The sequence below is a fragment of the Carettochelys insculpta genome, chromosome 18 (genome assembly GCF_033958435.1).
Source record: "Carettochelys insculpta isolate YL-2023 chromosome 18, ASM3395843v1, whole genome shotgun sequence".
Taxonomy (NCBI): domain Eukaryota; kingdom Metazoa; phylum Chordata; order Testudines; family Carettochelyidae; genus Carettochelys; species Carettochelys insculpta.
This window is the reverse complement of record NC_134154.1, coordinates 8,352,981-8,374,177: the sequence shown is the minus strand read 5'-3', so window position 1 is coordinate 8,374,177 and position 21,197 is coordinate 8,352,981. Positions and strand designations below refer to the sequence as shown.

At 49.1% G+C, this 21,197-nt stretch overlaps 1 protein-coding gene across 2 annotated transcripts in view; it reads right to left on the bottom strand.

Moving 5' to 3' along the window:
- The window catches only part of RBM19 (RNA binding motif protein 19), a 127,600-nt gene extending 109,391 nt beyond the window's left edge, over nucleotides 1-18,209 (bottom strand). For both annotated transcript variants that reach the window (XR_012647999.1, XM_075012654.1), the window contains exons 1-14: nucleotides 18,087-18,209; nucleotides 15,259-15,441; nucleotides 14,053-14,184; nucleotides 13,807-13,842; nucleotides 12,993-13,212; nucleotides 9,665-9,927; nucleotides 9,185-9,265; nucleotides 8,218-8,296; nucleotides 7,105-7,176; nucleotides 5,559-5,759; nucleotides 4,012-4,142; nucleotides 3,360-3,481; nucleotides 2,731-2,827; nucleotides 1,309-1,419 (exon numbers count right to left, since the gene is read on the bottom strand). Coding sequence is in view for 1 of the 2 variants with exons in the window: in XM_075012654.1 (XP_074868755.1) it covers nucleotides 1,309-1,419; nucleotides 2,731-2,827; nucleotides 3,360-3,481; nucleotides 4,012-4,142; nucleotides 5,559-5,759; nucleotides 7,105-7,176; nucleotides 8,218-8,296; nucleotides 9,185-9,265; nucleotides 9,665-9,927; nucleotides 12,993-13,212; nucleotides 13,807-13,842; nucleotides 14,053-14,184; nucleotides 15,259-15,441; nucleotides 18,087-18,122 (1,764 nt within the window). In the remaining variant the exon portion in view is untranslated. The remainder of the gene's footprint in view (nucleotides 1-1,308; nucleotides 1,420-2,730; nucleotides 2,828-3,359; nucleotides 3,482-4,011; nucleotides 4,143-5,558; nucleotides 5,760-7,104; nucleotides 7,177-8,217; nucleotides 8,297-9,184; nucleotides 9,266-9,664; nucleotides 9,928-12,992; nucleotides 13,213-13,806; nucleotides 13,843-14,052; nucleotides 14,185-15,258; nucleotides 15,442-18,086) is intronic.
- Nucleotides 18,210-21,197: the final 2,988 nt, after the last annotated feature.

The following is a 21,197-nucleotide window of genomic DNA, read 5'->3' as shown; positions in this document are numbered from 1 at the left end:
GGCCCTGCACCAGCCATCAGTTAGCAAACCCCATCCCCAGAGCCATACTACAAGACTGCACACAGGGCTGCTGCGCAAGGTGTTTTAAACTAGCACCAATTCCAAACACAGCTGTTTTCACTCTGCTCAGAAATGGACCCCCCCGCCCAAAAAAAAAAAAAAAAAAAGAAGTCCACATTTGTGCAACAGAATAAACAGAAATAGGGACTTGGTCATTCACATTTTTATACTCAAGCACCTCAGTCTTTTGGAGATGGCTCCTGAGGCTTCTGAAGGAGCTCCAGAGCCTTCCAGAGGAAAATAAAAGTAGACTCAAGAGCCCTGAAGCAGGAGATGAAAACATCCCAAACCCCAGAGCCTCTGACTCCACGGTTTGGGGCTTTCCTCTGCACGCAGCCATGACGTTGCAAAAACTAAGCATCACGATACAGCGGCCGCTGAAGGCAAAAGCAGCCTCAAGGTTTGGCGTACTGCGTACCACGTGATCAAGAGAGCTGAAAAGTCAACGCTCCCAATCCATTTAGTCCAGGGCTTGCCCAACTAAGCTGGGGGAGGACGTGAATTTATTCAGCCCTCTCTCTGCTGCTCTCCGTTCAAGTACAGCAAACTCTTGTTCCTCCAGTATTTGATCAAGCGGGGCTCTCAGACAACCGGCAAACCCTGAGCCATGATGCGGCTTCCCCCACCCTTTTTTATCTCCCCAGACAGTCCTGGGTTGCTGCACGAGCCCCTCTTGGCTGAGCAAGTTTACTGGCGGGTCTCTGCTCAGAGCTGCCAGGTGAGTCCCACTGCATCATGGCTGCTCCTCCCAGCACCAGCCAGGGTGCTCAGAGGTCCCTGGTGTCCAGGCAGGGGAGAAGGCTGCAGGATGTCAGTTAGGGGCTCCCCGTGCCGTGTGGCGATCTCTGAGCCCCACCAGTGGTTCCCACTGTCCCCAGCAAAAGAAAAATGGGGCAGTGGCTGAGGGGAGCCAGCACTGCAGAGCAGGAGGAGCTGAACTTTCTTGGGATGGGGGCACTGACCCCTGCCTGTGTTTCTCCCCAGCTACTCTTGATAAACCAGAACATTGGCATGTCCGGCAACCTCCTGGTTCCGAGGTTGCCCGATACGAGTTTAGTGTATTTATAATGAGGGACTCACCCTTCAACAGAGAGCATCCTTCACTATCATCTTGCAGTGCTCTCTCTCAAGCACCCTCCCCGCTCATATTTGCAATAACTGCCCGGACACTAAGGGGAGAAGAAAGAAGCCGTCTGCTGCTGCAGCGAGCAGGGCCCATGCCGAGCTGGCGCTGCTGAAGTGTCTTACCTGACTGAAGGAATCCAGGCTGACTCCATTGTCGACGAGGAACTGGCGAACATCCTGCACTAGTTGGGTTTCGCCCAGAGCTACCCTCACAGCCACGCTGTCTCTGCCTTCCTGCAAATGAGAGCAACCCTGCTTACATCCATGCACTGATATGGTCTGGAGCACAAAACTAGGCTGGTAAAAACAGGCCCAAACCAGAGAGAAGCTAAGCGCATGCAACAGATTCTCCACTCAGACTCTAGCCCAGCTGGAGGGCTGCATACAGACCGAGGGTGAAATCTCAGCTCCGCTGGGGCCAGGATGTCGCCCTGAGGTCAGACCATAACTTGTCAGAACCAACTCATCTCTGAGGTCCAAATTCCATGCGGTTATGCAACTCCATGTGAATTCCCCCCTCCGTTACAAGAGCCAGGATTCACTCCGAGTGAAAAGAGAAGTGCTGAATGCAATGGTGACATGAAAAAGTGTTATGTGGGGTGGTCTGAGGAAAACAGCTATTTCAAGAGGTGAGTGCCTGGCCTCTTCCGTGTCGTTCACAGCACACAACTGCAGTAACTGGGAAGCAGACGAGGCACGTTCTTTATAGCCAGTCTTATAAACGAGCAGTTGTAGGAACTGTTTTTCCTCAAAGCTGGGGAATAAAACAGGAAAAAAAAAACCCCACCATGCAAAAGATGTTAATGCAGAACTCCTCGACACCCTTTCACGCTCCGATACCTTGAATGCACTGAAAAGGGCTTTGCAGTTGTTGGAAGAACAAGTGAGGCGGTGCATCAGACTGCAGCCCAGGCCCGGTATGGATTCTAATGGAGAGAGCTTCAGCTTTATAAACCCTTCAACCACAATGAGTTCATTAACCAGGAATTCAGCTGCTCTCGTGCACTCACGTTATCTCCATACCTATTCTTCAGTCTCATTAGGTTTCAGAGTTCACACTAACAAAGTGACTGGAGCAGACTAAAGCTTCAGATCTGTGCCACACTGCCTAAAGAAGGGGCAGGGAACCATTCAGTGCGCCAGAAACCACTGCTGCACAGAAAAATCAGTTGTGAACCACACACTGTGCAGAAAAAGGAAAAAAAATAAAAAGTCCTTGCAACCCTCACTGATGTGGCCCTTGAGAGAGAGACTTCACTCCCTTGGTGAACCAGACTGAGGTTCAGGGCTTCCCCCAGGCCAGATTAACTAGCCTGGGGCTAGGAGATTTTGCAGACTCCCTCCAGATACCTAGATACGCCTTGTATGCAGCCAGAAGGGCTAAGAGTCTACACAAAAGCTGACATGCAGCAAGAGCCATTCCATGGATACGTGTGCTAAGTGGAGCCTTGGGCATGGTCCCAAGAGATGCTAAGGGAGAGCCTTTGAAAGAAAGCCCCTCTTTCCCTCAATGGAAACAATGATCCCAGCTGGAATCCAACTCACGTGGTCAAGCACTTGGCTCTTGGTGGCGTTGTACTTCTGCGCGATTGCATCTGCCACAGCGTTTGTCCCAATGAACAGCGCATTCCAGTTGTGCGAGCTTGAGGGGCAGGAAGAGAAGACAAAATAAGAAGCTTAAATTGTAAGATCACTCACACCTTTCAACTGGCATCTGCCTCGGAGTGACTCGGAAAAGACACAGGCAGCGGGCCACCAGGATCAGAAATCGCATGGGCGGCAGGCTGAGGCTAACACATGGAGGACGGGGAGAAAAGGGAGCAAGTGGGCTGGAAGTAGAGTGAGAAATAGAAAGGCTGCATTAAAATAGAGCAGGACATTCCTCACTTCCTAGTTACAGAGCAGTGGATGAGCTCTGTCTGTGTATCCTGCCACTGCTGGGGTTAGGTGACTGGAATAGGAAGAGTGATCTGGTACAGCACTTTGTATAAGCCAAAAGAGGATCCCCTTTCTTTAGGTGAGCGAAGGATGCCAGACGCTACAGCCAAGGAAGGGGCAAAGGAACAAATTCCACTTAATGCGCCCCTGGCGAAGCTGCGCACGTTTCAGTTCTAGTCCCGCAGGGAATCCTGCAGTTCGTGGCGTACCAGAACAAAGGCTGCTCCTGTCTGTACCTGGCACTGTTTGCTTTGTCCTTGGACTCTTTCTGCTTCTTGTAGGAGGAGGATCCTGCAACATCTGGGTTCTCCTTTTCCTCCTTCTTTATGGTGGAGGGTAACACATGCAGCATCCTGCCCTAGAAGACAGACAGCGCGAGACCTAGTGAGGCTGGATGCACATGCGTGGAAGAACTAGACTTGCTGCGTCAAGGTGAAATGAACTAGAGAGAGTAAATACAGCTCCTATTTACAACTTTTTCCCACAACAGCCTTTCAACCAGCCTGTGAGGACCTCCCTGTCCATCTCCTCTGCTGCTCAGGAATGGAACAATGAAACTCACCAGAGCAACCCAACGGGGAGAGCGAAAATTCAATGTATGATGAACTCGTCCCCTCTACTAAGAGCATCTGACCTCTGCATGGCACCAAACTACCCTGCAGCCTGGGGATTTCTGTAGCCACTAAGCCATGCAAACTATGCTGCTGGCCTAGCCCTTCCCAGCTTAAGAACACTCAATTCCTCAATACACTGAGGACATCAGGTAGTCCATTCAGCAGTACACAGTGGCACCACCAGAAGCATTTGATCTTCTGGCAATACTCCTTCTGACCAAACACCCACCCCAATCCCCAGCCTGACCCTGCAGGTGAGTTCGAGTTACTATACCTGGAAAACCTGCCCATCCACTTCTGCAAAGGCCTTCACTGCATGCTCAGGGATCATGTAGGTGATAAACGCAAATCCCTTGGGTTTCTTGGTCAGACTATCAATGGGGAAGTGGATCTCGGACAGGGGACCTGCAAAAGGCAAATCATTTCCTGGAGACATGCTCCCTTCTCAGACGCTGCAAAGCAGGGCTGTTTGATGGGGTCTTCTGGAGGGGCCCAGCTGACACAACAAAACCATCCAAGTTGGAGCTTGTGCAAGGAGATACAAGTGTAGGGACTCTGGGCCTGCTCAAAGGTTGATAACGGATAATGGAAACCTTTATTTACCAAAGTGGTACAGGTCACAGTAATACCTAATTTCTGCACATCTCCACGAGCAGCGTGCCTCAACTCCCCAGGCATCTAAACATGAGCAACATCACTCGGTGATGCATTGCACAAACTAGTCAACTTACAGGCCAGGCAGATCTATCCTGGGACGGCTCACTACCCAATCTACTCTCTTCCAGGGGCACACAGGGACTCCCTAAATCCTACTCCACCCTGAGCTAGGAGATGTCTTCGAAGTGGAACAACAACAAGAAGTCCTGTGGCACCTTATAGACTAACAGATATTTTGGAGCATAAGCTTCCGTGGGCAAAGACCTGCTTCATCAGATGCATGATTGGGGGCTTGTTTCAGAGGGGTATTTAAAGAGTGGGGTCCCAGAAAGAGGGAGGACCAGAGCTGACAAGGTCTATTCAGCAAGGTGGAAATGGCCCAGTATCAACAGTTCTTATCAAAAGATAAAAACAAGTCAGATCAGACAGGGGGATGGGAGCCTTTGCCAGAGGCTAATGGGGAGCTATTAGCACCCAGAGCAGAGAAACTGCTTTTGAGAGTTGCCAGCCACTCCCAGTCTCTGTTTAATCCATGGTTAATGAAGTCAAATTTGCAAATAAATCGCAGCTCAGAGATTTCTCTCTCCATTTGATTTTAAATTTTTTTTGTTTCAGAACTGTTACCCTTAAATCTGCCACTGAGTGTCCAGGGAGACTGAAGTGTTTCCAAGTGGTCCCTCTTACTGGGACCCGACTCTTTAAATACCCTTCTGAAACCACCCCCCACTCATGCATCTGATGAAGCAGGTCTTTGCCCACAAGCTTATGCTCCAAATATCTGTTAGTCTATAAGGTGCCACAAGACTTCTTGTAGTTCTCGAAGCTACAGACTCACACGGCTGCCTCTCTGGTACTTGGAAGTGGAAGGGCATTTAGCCTCGTTAGTCTCTTCTATAGCTGGCCTCCATACAAACCACCAACCAGGAGATCAAATATGACCACGAGTTTTGAAACAGTGTCCAACTGTAAAAATTTAGTTTTAAAATGGTGCCCATCGCTGCAGTATCTGGGCAACTGCAGGCTAAGGGCACCACAGGCTTGTGCATTTCATGGAGTCTTCTGCTCTCTCCTTCCCTTCCATCCAAGTGAGCATTTCGAGCCTGGCAACACGATGAACCTCAGATTGCAGGGGGGGAGCAAGACGCCGAGTGGAGCAATCCCTACCATATTTAGCAAAGATGTGCTCCAAGTCCTCCTCAGTGCTTGTGTAGGGGAGATTCCGTACAAAGAGTCTTCCCGACTCCGAGAGATCCTCCTCTTCCTCATCGTCCTTCTTCCTCCTTTGCCACGGCTGGTCTTCGCCCTTCTGGGTGAATTTCATCTTCAGCGCACCCTCCTCTCGGAACACCTCAATGTAGCGCCCACCTGCCACCCGCAACACAGAGGGGCACATTACACCTCAGGCACTTGCAAAGGCCTCAGCCAGACCTGAGCCAAGACCGTTAAGAACACTGGGTCATTTCTAAAGATACTGGGCCAAATTTACAACCAGCATAAGCTAGCAAAATCCTGCTATCAGTTTGTAGGGGCCTCCCCCCGGCCCCGACCACATAGCCCACCCCATCTCTGTGAGAACAATGTTACTGATGTTCGGGGGCAGCATGGTGCTCACTGAAGTTAGAGTAAGGCCAGTAGCAAAACATTTCCCAATCTTTGCCGCACGCGATCCAGGCAGCATGCTCCTGCTCTCATAACCCCTCTCGATTCCAGTGCTTGGCTTCCACGCCAAAACCTCTGCTTTGGCCAGATGATAACATGATTTTGGAAGATGGGAATGGCCTTTTAGACCTGGGATAAGAGCAGGATTTGAATACAGGGCTCCAGCACTAACCCACTGTGCCATCCCAGGCAGGTTTAAATAATAGCTTTTAAGAATGAAGACAAATGGAAAGACCTCAATATTCCTCCCGAGTGTGTAATGCCAGGAGCTACAACAGAAGTGCTGCATGTTTACATGTCAATTCCACAGCTTCTATGGTCTCCATCTCAGCATTATTTAAGTGTGAGTCGGAATTTCCTACCCACTGCTCCTGATCACAGGCCACTGAAGTTTCTGAAGATAGCAGGGAAGTCTTGCTATTTCTGGCCTGTACAGCAAAGATCCCAATTGAGGATTAGGGCAGATGATAGGTGCCACACTGAGAACCTCTGAGGTCAGAGCTCTGTCTATAGCCAAAGGTACAGGGACACCACAGGCTGCTGCACAGCAAGCTTCATTTGTGTGTTGTGGTGGGACTCTGGGGACAGGAAAGGAACAGTCCCCAAGACTCAGCCACTCCTTGATCTCTCTGCTCAGACTCCCAACTGAGAGAGTGAGTTTTGTGATGTGAACACTGGACTGAAAACCACCAAATTGGTTCACAGGGGCTAGCCAGCCAATGAAGACAGCGATCAGCCAATACCAACGTGGGCCAGAATCCAGCAACTTATCTATGACACTCCTACTCCCCCAACCCCATACTACTTAATTAGGTTGAGAGTTTCATATCTGGCTCTTCAATGAACTGGAACAACAGACTCAGGGTTCTAGATCATGCTGCTCTTTGCTTTTGATTTGCGAGTGTGATCAACATCATTCCCTGCCAGACCAAAATCAGGAGTTGGACCAGAATCTACTTGAAATTTGAGCAACGAACAGGGTCTGCAGCAAAGACCCCTATACCCACAGGCCCATCAGAGTCAGTAACGAGGACATACAAGCTGCCCTTACCCATGTATTCCTTGTTTCGTTTCAAGGCTTTCTGTACCTCTTCCTCACTGCTGAAATCAACAAATACGTAGCCTGGAAGGAAATCAGGTTCAGCTGAGCACCACATGGGCCATGCAGATGTGTGTACCTGTGTATGTACGTACGTACGTACATACGTACGTACGCGCGCACGCCCCCCCTTAACAATACTGCTTTTTCTGTATCAGATATCCACAAATAGATTTATCTAACATCCAATTGACTCTGGACTACATAACTGCATCAGACTAGGACATCTGGTGCTGCTCAGGTTCCTTCAGTCAGTAATGATGAGGAGGTGCTTTTTTCGGAAAATGTACGTGCTTTACTTAAATTATCCTATTTTTCAAATCTGCTCCCCCACACACCAACCCTGGCTGCCCTGAGTCCCTCCTCATCCCCAACAGCTTGCTGTTCCCCCCTCCTGTCCCTGTGAGGCAACAACAGCAAAATGCACAGCTTGCTTGCCCCTTCTGCTCCCCAGCCAGAGCAAGAAATGCAGCAAAGTGTGCACTTTTCCCTCACTCCCTGGCAGTTAGGAAGGGGAATAACAAGCAACTAATCCTGGGGTGGGAGGAGCTTCAAACCCTTCCACTCCTCCCTCGGCATAGCCAAACCCTTGCCGTGCTTATGATCAGAGGAAGCTGTGTACCAAAATTACCGAATTTAGTGATTCTAGCTTCTACCATTTAGGAATGCTCTTGAACTGACAGACAGGCAGACTAATTCTCTCTCATTGAAGAGAAATGATTTTTCTAAGGCTTTTTTCCTTGCTGGTGTGTGCACATAAATGGTCTAAAACTGACATGGTCATTAGACCCCTTGCACTGCACACACTTAATAACACGCCTCGAATGCAAAGGGATAGAAGATGCAACCCCGCCCTCCCTCCCACATGATTATGAAAAGGAAACAACGCACTGTGGAAATACACAGCCCGTCCTGGGCGCTGGTTTTACTCCAGTCTAAACAGGGAGACCGGAGCAAGTCATGTGCAAGAACTAGGACATTTCACAGGGATTTGGAACCGCAGGTTCCTAATGACACCTCTGCTGTGTCCAGCAACCCTAGTGCACAACCCTCCACATCCAGTACCTGTCTTATTCCCATGGGCGTTTCTTGCTATCCTGATCGCCACCGGCTTCAGGGGCACAAGAAATTCTTGAACGTTTTGCTACAAACAGAAGAGAGGGAAACAATTTTAGCAAGCAGGCCGATTTCTGGGGCCTGCTTTGGCAAAGTTTGGGAATGCTGTGCAGACACCACAGAAATCTTTTCTCGACAGTCAGGGATGGGCAGAGTCCAAAGGATCCTCGATGGCATGAACATACCAAGCCAGATGCCACTCTCGTAACTAACCTGTTAGCCTGCAGAGAGACAGAAGCCCCTGCATGGTGCGTGCGCGTTGGACCTGCAGACCTTGGGAACCCAAGGACCATCATTCTGCTGCAAGCACCATGTAAGCCGGGGAGTCCAATAATAATTCAAGGACTGCTACACTTGTGGTGATGATCCCTGCATATTCACCTCAGCCCCGACCTCCATGGATGCCCACCCCATCCCCCAGAGATGGGCACCCCCAGCCCACCCGCTCCCTCTCTAACTGCGTATTCCAGCGACTCGCTGGAGCCACCACCAAGGGAGTCAGAGCCAGAGGAGGTGCACGAGCTGCACTGCGCCAGCCCACGGCCACCCTCGGGCAAGCAGAAGCCGCCTGGCGCCGGACCCTCTGACCAGCTGAAGCCATGCAGCTCCCAGCTAGAGACCCAGGAGCCGTGCCAGGCCCAAAGGAGCCAGGCAGCTCCGAGCAGGAGCCGCAGGAGCAGCGTGGCTGAGCCAGGACAGAAGGAACTGAGTCAGGAAAACCTGCAGGGGCTGCCTCCACCGCTGGCGCCGTGCGCATCCCACCAAGTGGTGGGGTACGTGAGCGGAGCAGAGCTCCACGTGTGAGGCTCTGCTGAGCCATATTTTGCCACACGTGGCAAATGGGCCAGTGTATTGGACGCCACAGATGTAAGCCCCAAGCGAGAGAGTGGGAAGGCCACGATGGCAGGGCACATACCTCGGTGACATTGAATGGGGCCCCACGCAGCTTCACTGTGTATGGAGTGGTGGCTACACTGGAGCTGACCTGGTCCTTCAGCTGGACAGAGGGAAAAGTGAAAAACAATATTTACACACTCATCCTCAGCAAGTTTGAAGTGGAGCCAATCCTGTCAAGTCCCCGTTCATGCCTGTTTCCTGGCAGCAACCCCTGCACAGGAAGCCTGTGGCAGAGAAGATCCCTAAACCTATGTCTCCCAAGTTCTAAGCCTAATCACTGGGCCATCCTTCCCCTCTCAAAGCACATCACTCCGTTTAGGGTAGATGCAGTGATTATTCATTGCAAACCCAGTGTTGTGGAAGAGCCGGGGACAAACCATTAGATTTGAAAACCTCTCCAAACAGGGATGGAGATGGATCGACTGGAGCTGCCAAGTTCAAATCCCGAGCCAAGACTGCAGGGGAGCTGGTATCCAGGGTTACAATTCAGGTCCAATACCTCCAGTTTCACTCCTTTCTTCTTCTTCTTCTCTGCCGTTCCCTGCCCTTGGCTGCGTCCTGCCAGCTCTTCCTCTTTTCCCACCCGGGCACCAATAGCTTTCATGATGCTGCTGCTGCACTCCTCCTCATCCTCCTTTCCTGCCTCATGCTGCTCCTCCTCACTCTCCTCTGACAAGGACTCTTCCACCACTTTAGATTGCAGGTAATCCATATCAGAGAGCTCTTTCCTGGCCGCTGCCTTTTCTCTGGGGCTCTTCTTCACTGTCGGAGAGAAAGAGAGAGATAAGCATTAGATATTGCACAGACACACACCTGTCTTCCCCAGCAGGACAAACAGCTCAGAGCAGCGCAAGCCCCATGAGCTGCTGTGAGCCCTTTGCCCAGCTGGGCTCCTGCAAGAGCAGACACCCTATACACTCAGGAAGTGGTAAAGGATAGCTATGGTTCTACATCCCAGATCAATCTCCTTGCTTCTTCTGGGGTCAGGTGCTCCAGTCCAACCACAGCTGGTAACGATAAGATGCAGTTACTACCCAATGGGCTGTTGGACGAGTGATTAGATGTCTGGTGTGCCTCAGCAGGGACAGGTCCCATCGCCAAAGTCACCAGTGCAATTGGCATTGCAGTACACGGTCAGACAGGCTGAGGTTTTCCATACAAAGTCACTGGCGGAGGTAGGCTGAGAAAGAACATTGCACTGCTAAAATCTGTGCTATGGAGATTGACAGGTTTTCACTTTCAGGCTCTCACTAAAAACACATTGCTAACTGAAAAGCTGGATCAGGAAGATACAAGCACGTGGAACACACACTACTCTGGAGACTCACGCTCTGCATGTTAATGGGTTCTTACTAGTTATCCATATCACAGCAGCACCTAAAGCCCTGAAATGCAAAGCATTATACAGGCTAAGACAGTCTCTGTTCCAGCAAACTTCCTCTTAGTTTAGGACAAGATATCTGAAGTGTACCAAAGCAGAACCAGGTATGGGAAAGGCTCAAAAATCACAGCAATACGAGTGTGGTTTCACATGCACTAACCATGGGCACCACTTACAGAGAAGCCGTCTTTGGAATCTGGTTTGAGAACAACCACCAATAGGCAGAGGAGTGTCACTAGACTCTGCTGAAATCCAAAGCACAGTGCATGGCCAACATACACCAGCACCTGTTCAGGAGTTCGCTGAAGAACTACGTTTTTCTTCAGCTTCCCCAGCAGTAAAATGGGGATAATATCAGGCTCCCTTGTAAAGCACTTTGACATCTATTAATGAAAAGTGCTAGATTAGAACAAGGGGTTTTCATCCTCACTTGGTATTTCAAACCTTCCGAGTTTGCCAAGATTCAAAGGGAAATCTTTAAATAATAGAAAGGGATACTGGTATTCACAAAATGCGTACAAGAACAATAGGAATGGTCAGACTGGATTACCCTGTCTTCCAAAAGTGGCCAGCGCCAGATGCCTCAGAAGGATCAAACAGAATGGAGCAGTCAGAGGTTTATAGTCATCCAGGGACTAGGATTCTGGCTAATAGCCATTGATAAACCTCCACATATTTATCCTTTTTTTTTTTTAAAGCCAGTTTTGCTTTTGACCTTCACAATATCACCAGCAATGAGTTTTACAGGTTGACTGTGTGCTGTGGGAAGAAGCTTTTCCTTATGTTTGTTTTGAACCCACTGTGCAGTGATGTCATTGAATGACCCTAGCTCTTATGTCATGTGAATTATAATTATAGACCAGTAAGTCTAAAAGCAGTATCAGACAAATTAATTGAAACTACAGTAAAGAATCGAATTGTCAGACACAGATCAATGTAATCTGTTGGGGAAAAGTCAAGATGGTTTCTGTAAAGGGAAATCATGCCTTACTAATCTGCTAGAGTTCATTGAGTGGGGAATCAATAAACATGTTGACAAGGGGAATCCAGCACATATAGTATGCAGTAAACCCTCGAGTTATGAGGGGGTTGAACGCAACCCCTGCATAACTCAAATTTTCATGCAAGTTGAGGGAAGATGGGAAACTGATCAGTCCACCAGGGCTGGTCAGTTTTCTGGCTCCAAGAGGGGCAGGAAGCCAGGAACCAGGGAGACAGCCTGGTTCCTGTCTCCCCGCCACTTGCGGGACCCAGGAAACTGGTCAGTGCTGGTCAGTTTCCCGGGTCCTGCAAGCAGCAGGGAGTTGGGAACCAATCTGCAGCAGAGCCAAGAAAGTGACCAGCAGGTGTGGTCAGTTTCCTGGCTCCAGACAGTGGACGGGAGCCGGGAAACAGGGGCATGGTGAGGGACCTATGCAAAAGCATTCTGCAAATCCCAGTATACTTTACCCATTGCATTACCCTTTTTCTGTGTATTCATTGACACCTTCACATAATTCTAACAGATTTGTGAAGGGAAGTCATGCTTCACCAAAACCACGTTGATTCTTCCCCAACATGGTGTGCTCATCTGCATGTCTCATTGTTCTGGTTTTTCTTTTTTACTAGTTTCAGCCAATTTCTGTGTTACTGAATTTAGATTTACCACCAGAAAACTGCAAGGTGGTTTTTTTTTTAAAATTGCTCTTACATGAAATATCTTCAGTCCTCTGGTACAGAAACTGATTTAATTGATAGATTACATACCAATTAGTTGTTCTGCAATTTCATTTGAGTTTCTTCTGAACTCAAGTAAATACCTCCTCATTGTAATAACTAACTAACTACTGCTTATCAGTTTGTTCCAAAACCTCATTCAACTGATACCTCGATCTGTGGCACTTAACTGTCACCTAAAACGAGTTCAGTTCAGTCAATTATTTCATTTTCAGTCGCACTGTGGCCCAAATTACAGTCATCTTGTGCTAGGTACCACACATATCCATGATCCCTGATCCAAAGAGCTTGCAAAGACAAAACAGAAGAAATGTTACTCCTTCAGAAAGACTGTTATAGTGAACACAGCAAAAGGGTTAACTAACGGGCTGCAGACAGAATGCTGCAGCATCCCAGGCAGGCAGGGAACGGAAAAGACACTCACGGGCAGACAAATCAAAGAGTCTGCAGTTCAGAATCCTGAGGCACCCTGGAGAGGAACTGAGGACCTCAGCCTTTGCTACCCCCACTGATAAAACACACGAAAACCAGTTACTGCACACTTTGTATCTCCACTTTTGGGAGACAGGCTCTTTTGGTGAGGTGCCAAGCTGCTGTAATTCCCACCAACTCCAAAAGGATCTCAGATTATACAATGTTTTCCAGGAACGGCTCAGCACTCCACAGGATCAGGCCCCACCTCAGTACACCACTAACGAGAAAGACGAACAGAGCAGAGGGAGATATTTACTTTTGGTACCTGTGGTTTCTTGTTCCTCATGGCGCTCGCCACTGCCCGTCTCTTCTTCACTGAGTTCCTCTGACTCAGAGTCAAAGTTCAGATAATCATCTGCTGGCTTTGATTTCCCAGTTCTGGGCTCCTCTGCCAAGGTGTCATTAGCCCAAGTGGCCACCTGCGTGCGTTTTTGGTGAACTACCAAAAATTCTCTGAATGCCTCATCTCCTTCCAGCTGTTGGGAAAAAACCACACACATGAGCAGTGGAGACAGACATGGGGCAAGGAGCTACATTTACATCAAGGCCCTGTATAATTCCTGGCAAGTAAGATCCCAGGGGAGGAGCCTGCTTTTCACCAGCCAGGACTGATCTCCCTTCCCTGAGATGCAGACGGTTACACTCCACTCATCCAGTGTTACAGGCTACATCAGCGCACCAACGGTTAAACCGTCTGTGTCACCTGAATCAACAGCACTGGAAGCAGCACTCCTTCTTAGGCATAATGCTACTAACAAAACACTGGGTGTGGAGGGAAACTCAGAGGCAGCAAGTAAAATTCTTAATGGTCTAATAAGCATTTTGCATTTCTATGGAGCACCTTTAGCCTGAGCGTGTCAAAGAACTTTGGGCAAGCAAGCAGAGATAACTACAAAGTTCACTATGAGACACAGAAAGGTCAAGTGACTTGCTTAAGATGGGAACAGAACATGGGAGTCCTCGTTCCAAAAACTTGATAGATACAGAGAGTACTCAGCTATTTCTGCACTAATCTTTCTATATCAAACCCTCAAATGGACAATCGTCACAAACTGCTCCAATTAACTCACCTCTTTTAAGTTTCCTGTTGTAATTTTCTTTTTATCCTGGGGGGACAAAAAAAAGGTCTAAGATATGCATAATGGGGACCATGGCTATCAGGAAAAAAGACAACAAGATCAAAAGTGAATCGTAAACCAAGAATAGGGCATGTGAATCCCAAAGTCCAGGATCCTGCTGCAGTCACAAGACTGCACTTCCCCACACAAAGTCACTGGTGTACATGTTGCACACCCGAGAAAGCAACCATGACTTACATTCTGCATGTGTGTGGGAGCTGGACTTGTTTTGGGCTTGGCCGTGGGCTTCTCCAGTGCAGAATGCTTCTGGGAGTGTTTGCTCCAAGCTCTGGGTTTCACTGGATCACCGAATGATTTACAGAACTCTACCTGAAAAGAGAGAAAACCAAAGCGCTTCCTTTTAACAAGTCCAACTTTGTATAACCGCATTTAAAGCCAAAAGACTCAGGCACTACCACATTCAGGGCCAATTCGGAACCACCTATTTATGGCTCTTCAGTGGCGGGAGCCTGTAATTATAGAAATCACTTCTGGGCATATTCACATAAGCTGTTTTGTTCAGCACTGTCTTCCACATTGTCTCTACAGAATGAGAGAAAATGTGGACTTCTTAAATAACCTTAAGAAGTGTACACATAACGTCAGGCCTTGAGAGACAATAGTACCCAGAGATACGAGACTTTAAATCAGCCCAGCACTGGACCAGCGCCGCTAGAACAAATGATGGGAAGACCAAATTGCTGATTCAATTTCTACGGCATACATGAATTGGACTGCTCCCCTTTCCAATAAACTGCATAAAACGTAGAAAACTGTCACGTGCCTTCCTCTGCTAGAAGATCCAATGCTGCCAAGCCTGCCCTATCTCTGCAGTGGTTCCCTTGGCAGACGAACTAGTATGGTCCCATTAAGTGCAGGGAAACAAAATGCTGGGGGAACCCCACGTTGGTCAGGTAGCAATACCCACACTGCAGACCTTTCTGTCCCCAACCCCTGTATGAAGCCTGAAAACATAATCCAGCTACTGGGCACAAGTAGCCAACAGCTCCTCAGCTACTCCGGCTTGTGGAGAGAGAAGGAGAGAATGTTATCTACCACATATTTGCCCAGTACCTGACCTATTTATTCAGGCTAGATACCGGGAAAGGGACTCTTTTCTTAGCATGTGGCTTCCATGCTAGCCCTTGCCAGTATGGAGCAAGAGACTGGAAATCAAATCTCACTCCATGAGAAAGCAGTGGAGATGATTACTAATACAAATCACTGGGACACATGATAATCAGTCCACAAACAAAGCTCCGCTACTAAAGTCTAGCCAGCTGGATTTAGTGAAGCTCCCCTCTTCTGCACAGAGAAACAACTAGTTAATCTTAAAGAGCTAAATACTACCAAGTGGTAAACTTCTCTCAGAAGGACAAACAATTTATTTTAAAGTCAACTCACCGTGATTCTGGCCATATCTATGAAACTCTTGTTGAAATGGTTCATTGCCATTTTGGCTTCATCTTCAGACTTAAAGCCAATAAATCCAAACTTGCGAAACTTGCCATCCTTGGTGAATTTCAGGCTACAATCAGTCAGCGTGCCAAAGGCTGCAAACAGCTTCCGGAACCGATCTTCTTTCATCTGCAAAATGAGACAAGTCTTTGCATGGAAAAGCTTGCAATGAAAGTAGCCTAGGTCAGTGTTTCTCAACCTTTTTTTTTTTTTTATATAAAGTACCCCTTTAAAAAAATTATAAGTCCCCCCCAGACTTCTCTCATGTACCCTTAAGGATATGTGTATCACCAGTTGAGAAACATCGTCCTAAGGTAGTCTGAAATGTTGAAACAAGTGCCATTCAACCTTTACAGATTAGTGTACCCTTTTCAGGAGACAAATTTGTTTTACATTCCACCATGTCATTATCTGAATGAATTTTTCGACTCTACTGACTTCAATAGTGTTTCTTATGTGGCCTTTTGTAAAATTAGGCAAATATCTAGATGAGCTGATGTATCCCGTAGAAGACCCAGGTGTACGCACATGGGTAAATCTAAGATGTGGGAAGTGCTAAATCTAAGGCGCGGGAAGTCCTCATCAGAGCTATGCTGTTCGCAGATGATGTTGCTGTCACGTCACACACAGAAGACCAGCTTCAGAAGCTGCTGGATTGGTTCTCCAAAGCATGCAAGGACTTTGGGCTCTCCATCAGCCTAAAGAAGACAAATGTACTTGCTCAGGACGTTGCTGTTTCTCCATCAATCAGCATTGACAACTATATGTTAGAGGTCGTCCACGAGTTCGTTTACCTCGGGTCCACCATCACCGACACCCTGTCTTTGGAGACTGAGCTAAATAGGAGGATCGGTAAAGCAGCCACAACTCTGTCCAGACTCAGCGAGAGAGTGTGGAATAACAACAAGCTGTACACTCACACCAAAATGCAAGTCTACAGAGCCTGCATCCTCAGCACCCTCCTTTACGGCAGCGAGACTTGGACCCTGTATGACTGCCAGGAAAAGAGGCTGGACGTCTTCCACTTGCGCTGTCTCGGGCGCATCCTTGGAATATCGTGGAAGGACAGAGTGTCCAACACTACCGTCCTTGAGCAAGCTGGAATCCCAACTACGCACACCCTCCTCAGGCAGCGTCGACTCCGCTGGCTTGGCCACGTCCACAGGATGAATGATGGAAGGATCCCAAAAGACATCCTGTATGGCGAGCTAGCCTCTGGCAAAAGACCTCTCGGACACCCCCAGCTGCGCTACAAAGATGTTTGCAAGAGCGACCTCAGGGAAGTAGACATCAAGCCAGACAGCTAGGAGGAGCTGCCAGACGATCACAGCAGATGGAGGCAGGAACCATACAAGGGCCTTCAGAAGGGTGAGTTGAGGATCAGACAGCTAGCAAACGAGAAGCTAGCCCACAGAAAGCACAGCAAGGACCTGCCAGACACCCATTACGTATGCAACAGATGCAGCAAGGACTGTCACTCTCACGTGGGTCTTCACAGTCACAGCCGACACTGCAAATGAGGATGCCAAACGGAACTATGAAGGGCGCGATCCATAGTCTATGTAGACTGAACGATGCTACTACCCACATAGGTACACATACCCCTGGTTGAGAAACACTAGCCTAGGTTGTCATCTTTTATGTAAGGATGCCAGCAAACGGGCAATGAGAGCGAGACCCCAACATCTCTAAAAGGCAGAAAAAATCTCCTAGTTGTGCACCCTACTCCTGCAACTCATAAGCCTTTTTCATCCTACATCTTGGACCACAGGCCTTTGATGAGCAGTTGCCAGCATCCCCTGTCCTGGGCAAGCTTTTCCAGTTCTGACCAGGTGTATCCTGTCCTTCTGGTAGTAGGATGCAAAATACCATTTAATTAGTTAACCAGTTAAGAACTAAGTTTAGCTGATTAAAACGGGGGGATTGGGGAGGGCATAGCTGGGGTAGCACCAGCCAGGCTGAAGCCATCCTTGCTGTTTAATTTTAACCAGCAAGTCTCATCTGTTTAAGGTGAGGCTTACCAGTTAATGTTAATATCCCTAAATAAGGGCAATTTGTAACCCTTATCCCAAGCTCTACTCCTAAACAACTCACCTTAAAACTAATCCAAAACCCCTTCCTGCCCTTCTCCAATAAGGAACATCCACCCCGCAGCTCAACTTCCCCAGACAAGATCATATCCAACCTTCCCCACTCACTATATCCTTCCCTGTTTCCTCTTCCACCACCTAAAGCCCTCACCCACCCCTGCAGTTTATCTCCACTCTCCCTGGACCACAACGGTCCCTATCCAAGCTAGGGTGATGACAATACAACTCAGCCTGCCTGACTGAGCTAACCTCGTTATCCCCAGCCTTGCTCTGCCCTATTTATACCTGGCCTTGCAGATTTCCAGGACCAGCATCTGAAGAAGTGAGTTAACTCACGAAAGCTCATGCTCTAAACTTTTCTGTTAGTCTATAAGGTGCCACAGGACCCTTCGTTGCTATCCAAGCTAGACTCTTCCCTCCTTTCACCTCTGGTCCCCCAGGGCTACAACATACTCTCTGCTGCACACCGGAGTACCACACAAGAGCACCCCCCCAAATCACCTCCCCTAGGACTACAGCCATCCTTCCTCCTCTCCCTATAGCCCCTCCCGGATCTACCCCCGCTCCCCAAGTGGCAACCCCCGCCTTGTGCTAAGCGCGTCCCCCCTCCTCCGCTCCCCTCCAAGTAGGGACCCTCTTAGGACTAAGCCTCTCCCCACCCACGGACACCGGCTCCGGACTCACCCCGCTCGGCAGGTTCTTCACGATGAGACGCGACATGGCGGGGTGAGGCCCCGGTCAGAGAAACCTCCACCGCGCTCACAACTGCTCAAGCCACCTCCTGGCCGCCGCCATCTTGCCCACGGCGAGTCACGTGACCGACCTAACGCCAGCACGCACGTGCGAGGCGGACAGAGCGACGCGGCGGAAGGAGGAAGGGAGAGTCGGTCCCCCGACGGCTTCCGATTTGATAATACGCATGCGCGGAGGGGACCCCCCCCCCCACCGCGCTGTGACCGTGCGCAGGCGCGGTGAGCAGGGGGCGCTGGCAGATGGGCCGCGAGGCAATGGGACGTGCGCAGCCCGTCTCACGAGGTGGGCGGGGGCTGCCGGCTGTCTGTTGGCGGGGCACACAGCCCCCCCCCTTCTCGAGGCCCCGCCTTCTCTCCGTTCCGTGTCTCCCCGTCCCCCATGACGCTACGGCCTGAGTGCCGGCTCCGCAGCTCCCATTGGCCAGGATCCACGGTCGATGGAAACTGCGGAGCTGAAGCGGGGTGAGTACAGAAAACCTCGCCAGCAGGCTTCCTAGCTTCCATTGGCTCAGAACCACAGCCAGTCGCAGCTAAGGGGGTGGGCACAGAATCCCGGGCCCCAGCTCCGCAGCTCCCATTGGCGGGAAAGCTGTGGGGGGACGCATCTGGTGCTCGAGGGCAGCACGCTGGGCCCCCTTCACCACCCCTACACCTCAAACCAGGGGAGCTTGTCGCTGGTTGCAAGGAGGCTGCTGAGGTGAGCGCTGCCTGGAGCCCAAACCCCAGAATCCTCCCACTCCACAGCCAGGGGCTGACTGGACTTTTAATGGCCCAGTCAGTGGTGCTGACCAGTCACCAGCAGCCTTTTTCAGACAGCTGCCAATGCTATTGGGCCTCTTGATCCCTGCAGGTTGGGTCAGCGGTGCATGCAAACCCAGGGTAGGGCTGGAGGGAGCAGGCTGGGCTGGTGGGACAGTAGAGGGTATCTTTCCAGGCAGGCACTGATGGGAGAGGGGACACTTGCGTTTCACGTGCCTGTGTCAAAGATCAGCCTGCCATTCACGTGAAAATAACCATTGCTGACTTTTGGTTTGTCTCTGTTAAAGCCCTTCATCAGAAATGTCCCTTGGTCTATTCAGTCCCTGGCCCTGTGGACAGATTCCGTCACCAGTTGGCTGGAGTCGTGCCCTTATACATCTGTCCCACGACAGATGTATTCACGGAGAAGTGGGAAATGTGGCAAAGTGGCTATTCTTCCCAACACGCTTTTCATCTTCCCACCGATGGCCACCTTGTCTTTCTTCTCTCCCATTTGTACGCACCCACTTCAGGTTTGCAGCATCCATAGGGGAAAAATAGTGGAGCATTTTAGGAAAGCCAGCAAACACCAGGGCTGTGCAATCATCTACATCACTGGGTGCAAAACACTGTCAAATCAGAGCAGTAGCATTTACATCCACTTCACCCTTGTCTGGCATGCATGAAAATGACCACATAAGAGCCAGGACAGTGGTGAATCAGGTATTGTAACGTTCAGTGCTGCAGAAGCTTTGGGGGTAGAAACTGACATACTAGATGACCAGAGTCCAATGTTTAGCCTTCTAGCCCTTTTGCATTTTTTTTTTTTTACTATAATACATCCTTTCTTTACCTTACTGAATTACAAATATACTGGAAATCTTTGCTCGTGCCACATCATTACCATCTAGGTTTCCTGGAGATTTTATTTCTCCAGTATTGCATCCATCTAGATACCTTTTTGTAGCACCCATTACTGCAGTCACAAACCATTTTCATTCCACCAAACAAGAGGAGTAACTACAGGTTGACTCTCTCTAATCCGGAATGCACTTGTCCAGCAACATCCATAATCCGGCCTGATTTTAGTTAGCTGGATGACCACTTATCATGGGGGTGGCCAAGTTTCCTGTGGTCCCATAAAGTTTGTTTACAGCTACCAGTCCTGGTTCTCAGTGTTCTGTGCTGTTATTTAGCTGTAATTTACCCCTAAATGTCTTGTAAGAGCCCAGTTAGCAGTGGAAGTGTTCGTAGTGTGCTGGACAATAGTGACCTCCTGTGGTCCAGCAAATTCTCTCCTTCAGCACAGGTCATATTTGGAGGTTGCCAGGAGGTTCAATGTACATCAACAAACAAGTTAATACAAGTGGAGACCTCCAGCAAACATGCCAGTCATGACCCGAAGAGGGAGCTCTTAGCTTATCTAATGCCCTAAAATTCAAAACATGATGCACAGTAACAAGTCTTCCCAAATAAAAAGCAGTCCTGTGGCACCTTAGAGACTAACAAATTCATTTGGTCATGAGCTCTTGTGGAAAACAGTGAGTCGTAATTCAGGAGAGACTGTGCCAGCAGCAGGAAGGAAGGGTGCTGGAGGCTGGCAGAAGTGGTCTGCTCTAATTTGGGTATATGCAGGCCTGTCTGTGTTGGGGGCGTTTAGGGTTAACTGCAGTGGATTCAATGCTGATAGTTTTATATCTAGAGTGGATGCCCAGTTTGGCCTTACACAGTAAACTTTCATATCCAGCAGTCCTGGGACAGGGACGTTGGCAGATATTCAAATATTCTGGATAATAGAGAGGTATACATAGCAATGCATTAACACTAAAGAAAAATATCAGTGGGGCAGCCGTGTTCATCTGTATTTGCAAAACCGGTGAGAAGTCCTGTGGCACCGTAACAGATTTATTGGAACATAAGCTTTTGTGGGCAAAATCCCACTTCATCAGATGCATCTTTATCCCGTTTTTTGAATATTTTTCTTTGGAGGACTGCTGCCTTCCCTTGCCTGGGCCTCCCAGATCTGAGGCTCCCTAGGAAAACTATCACCCAGGAATAGGGTGTCATGCAGCGCACCTTTCTTCCAGCCCAAACCACGGAGGCTTGAGGGGTATTTTTTGAATATTTTTTGAAATAACAAGCATGCTATTTTGGCATCCCTGTACACTTCTTCACAGGCGGAGTAAGGGATGCCTCGAAATAGTGCAGTATTTCGACATTTGGCGCTGTGTAGACAGCATCAAATGCCAAAAGGGCCTACAGTAGACCCTCGAGATATGTGCAACCAAGTTGCCAGTGTCTTAGG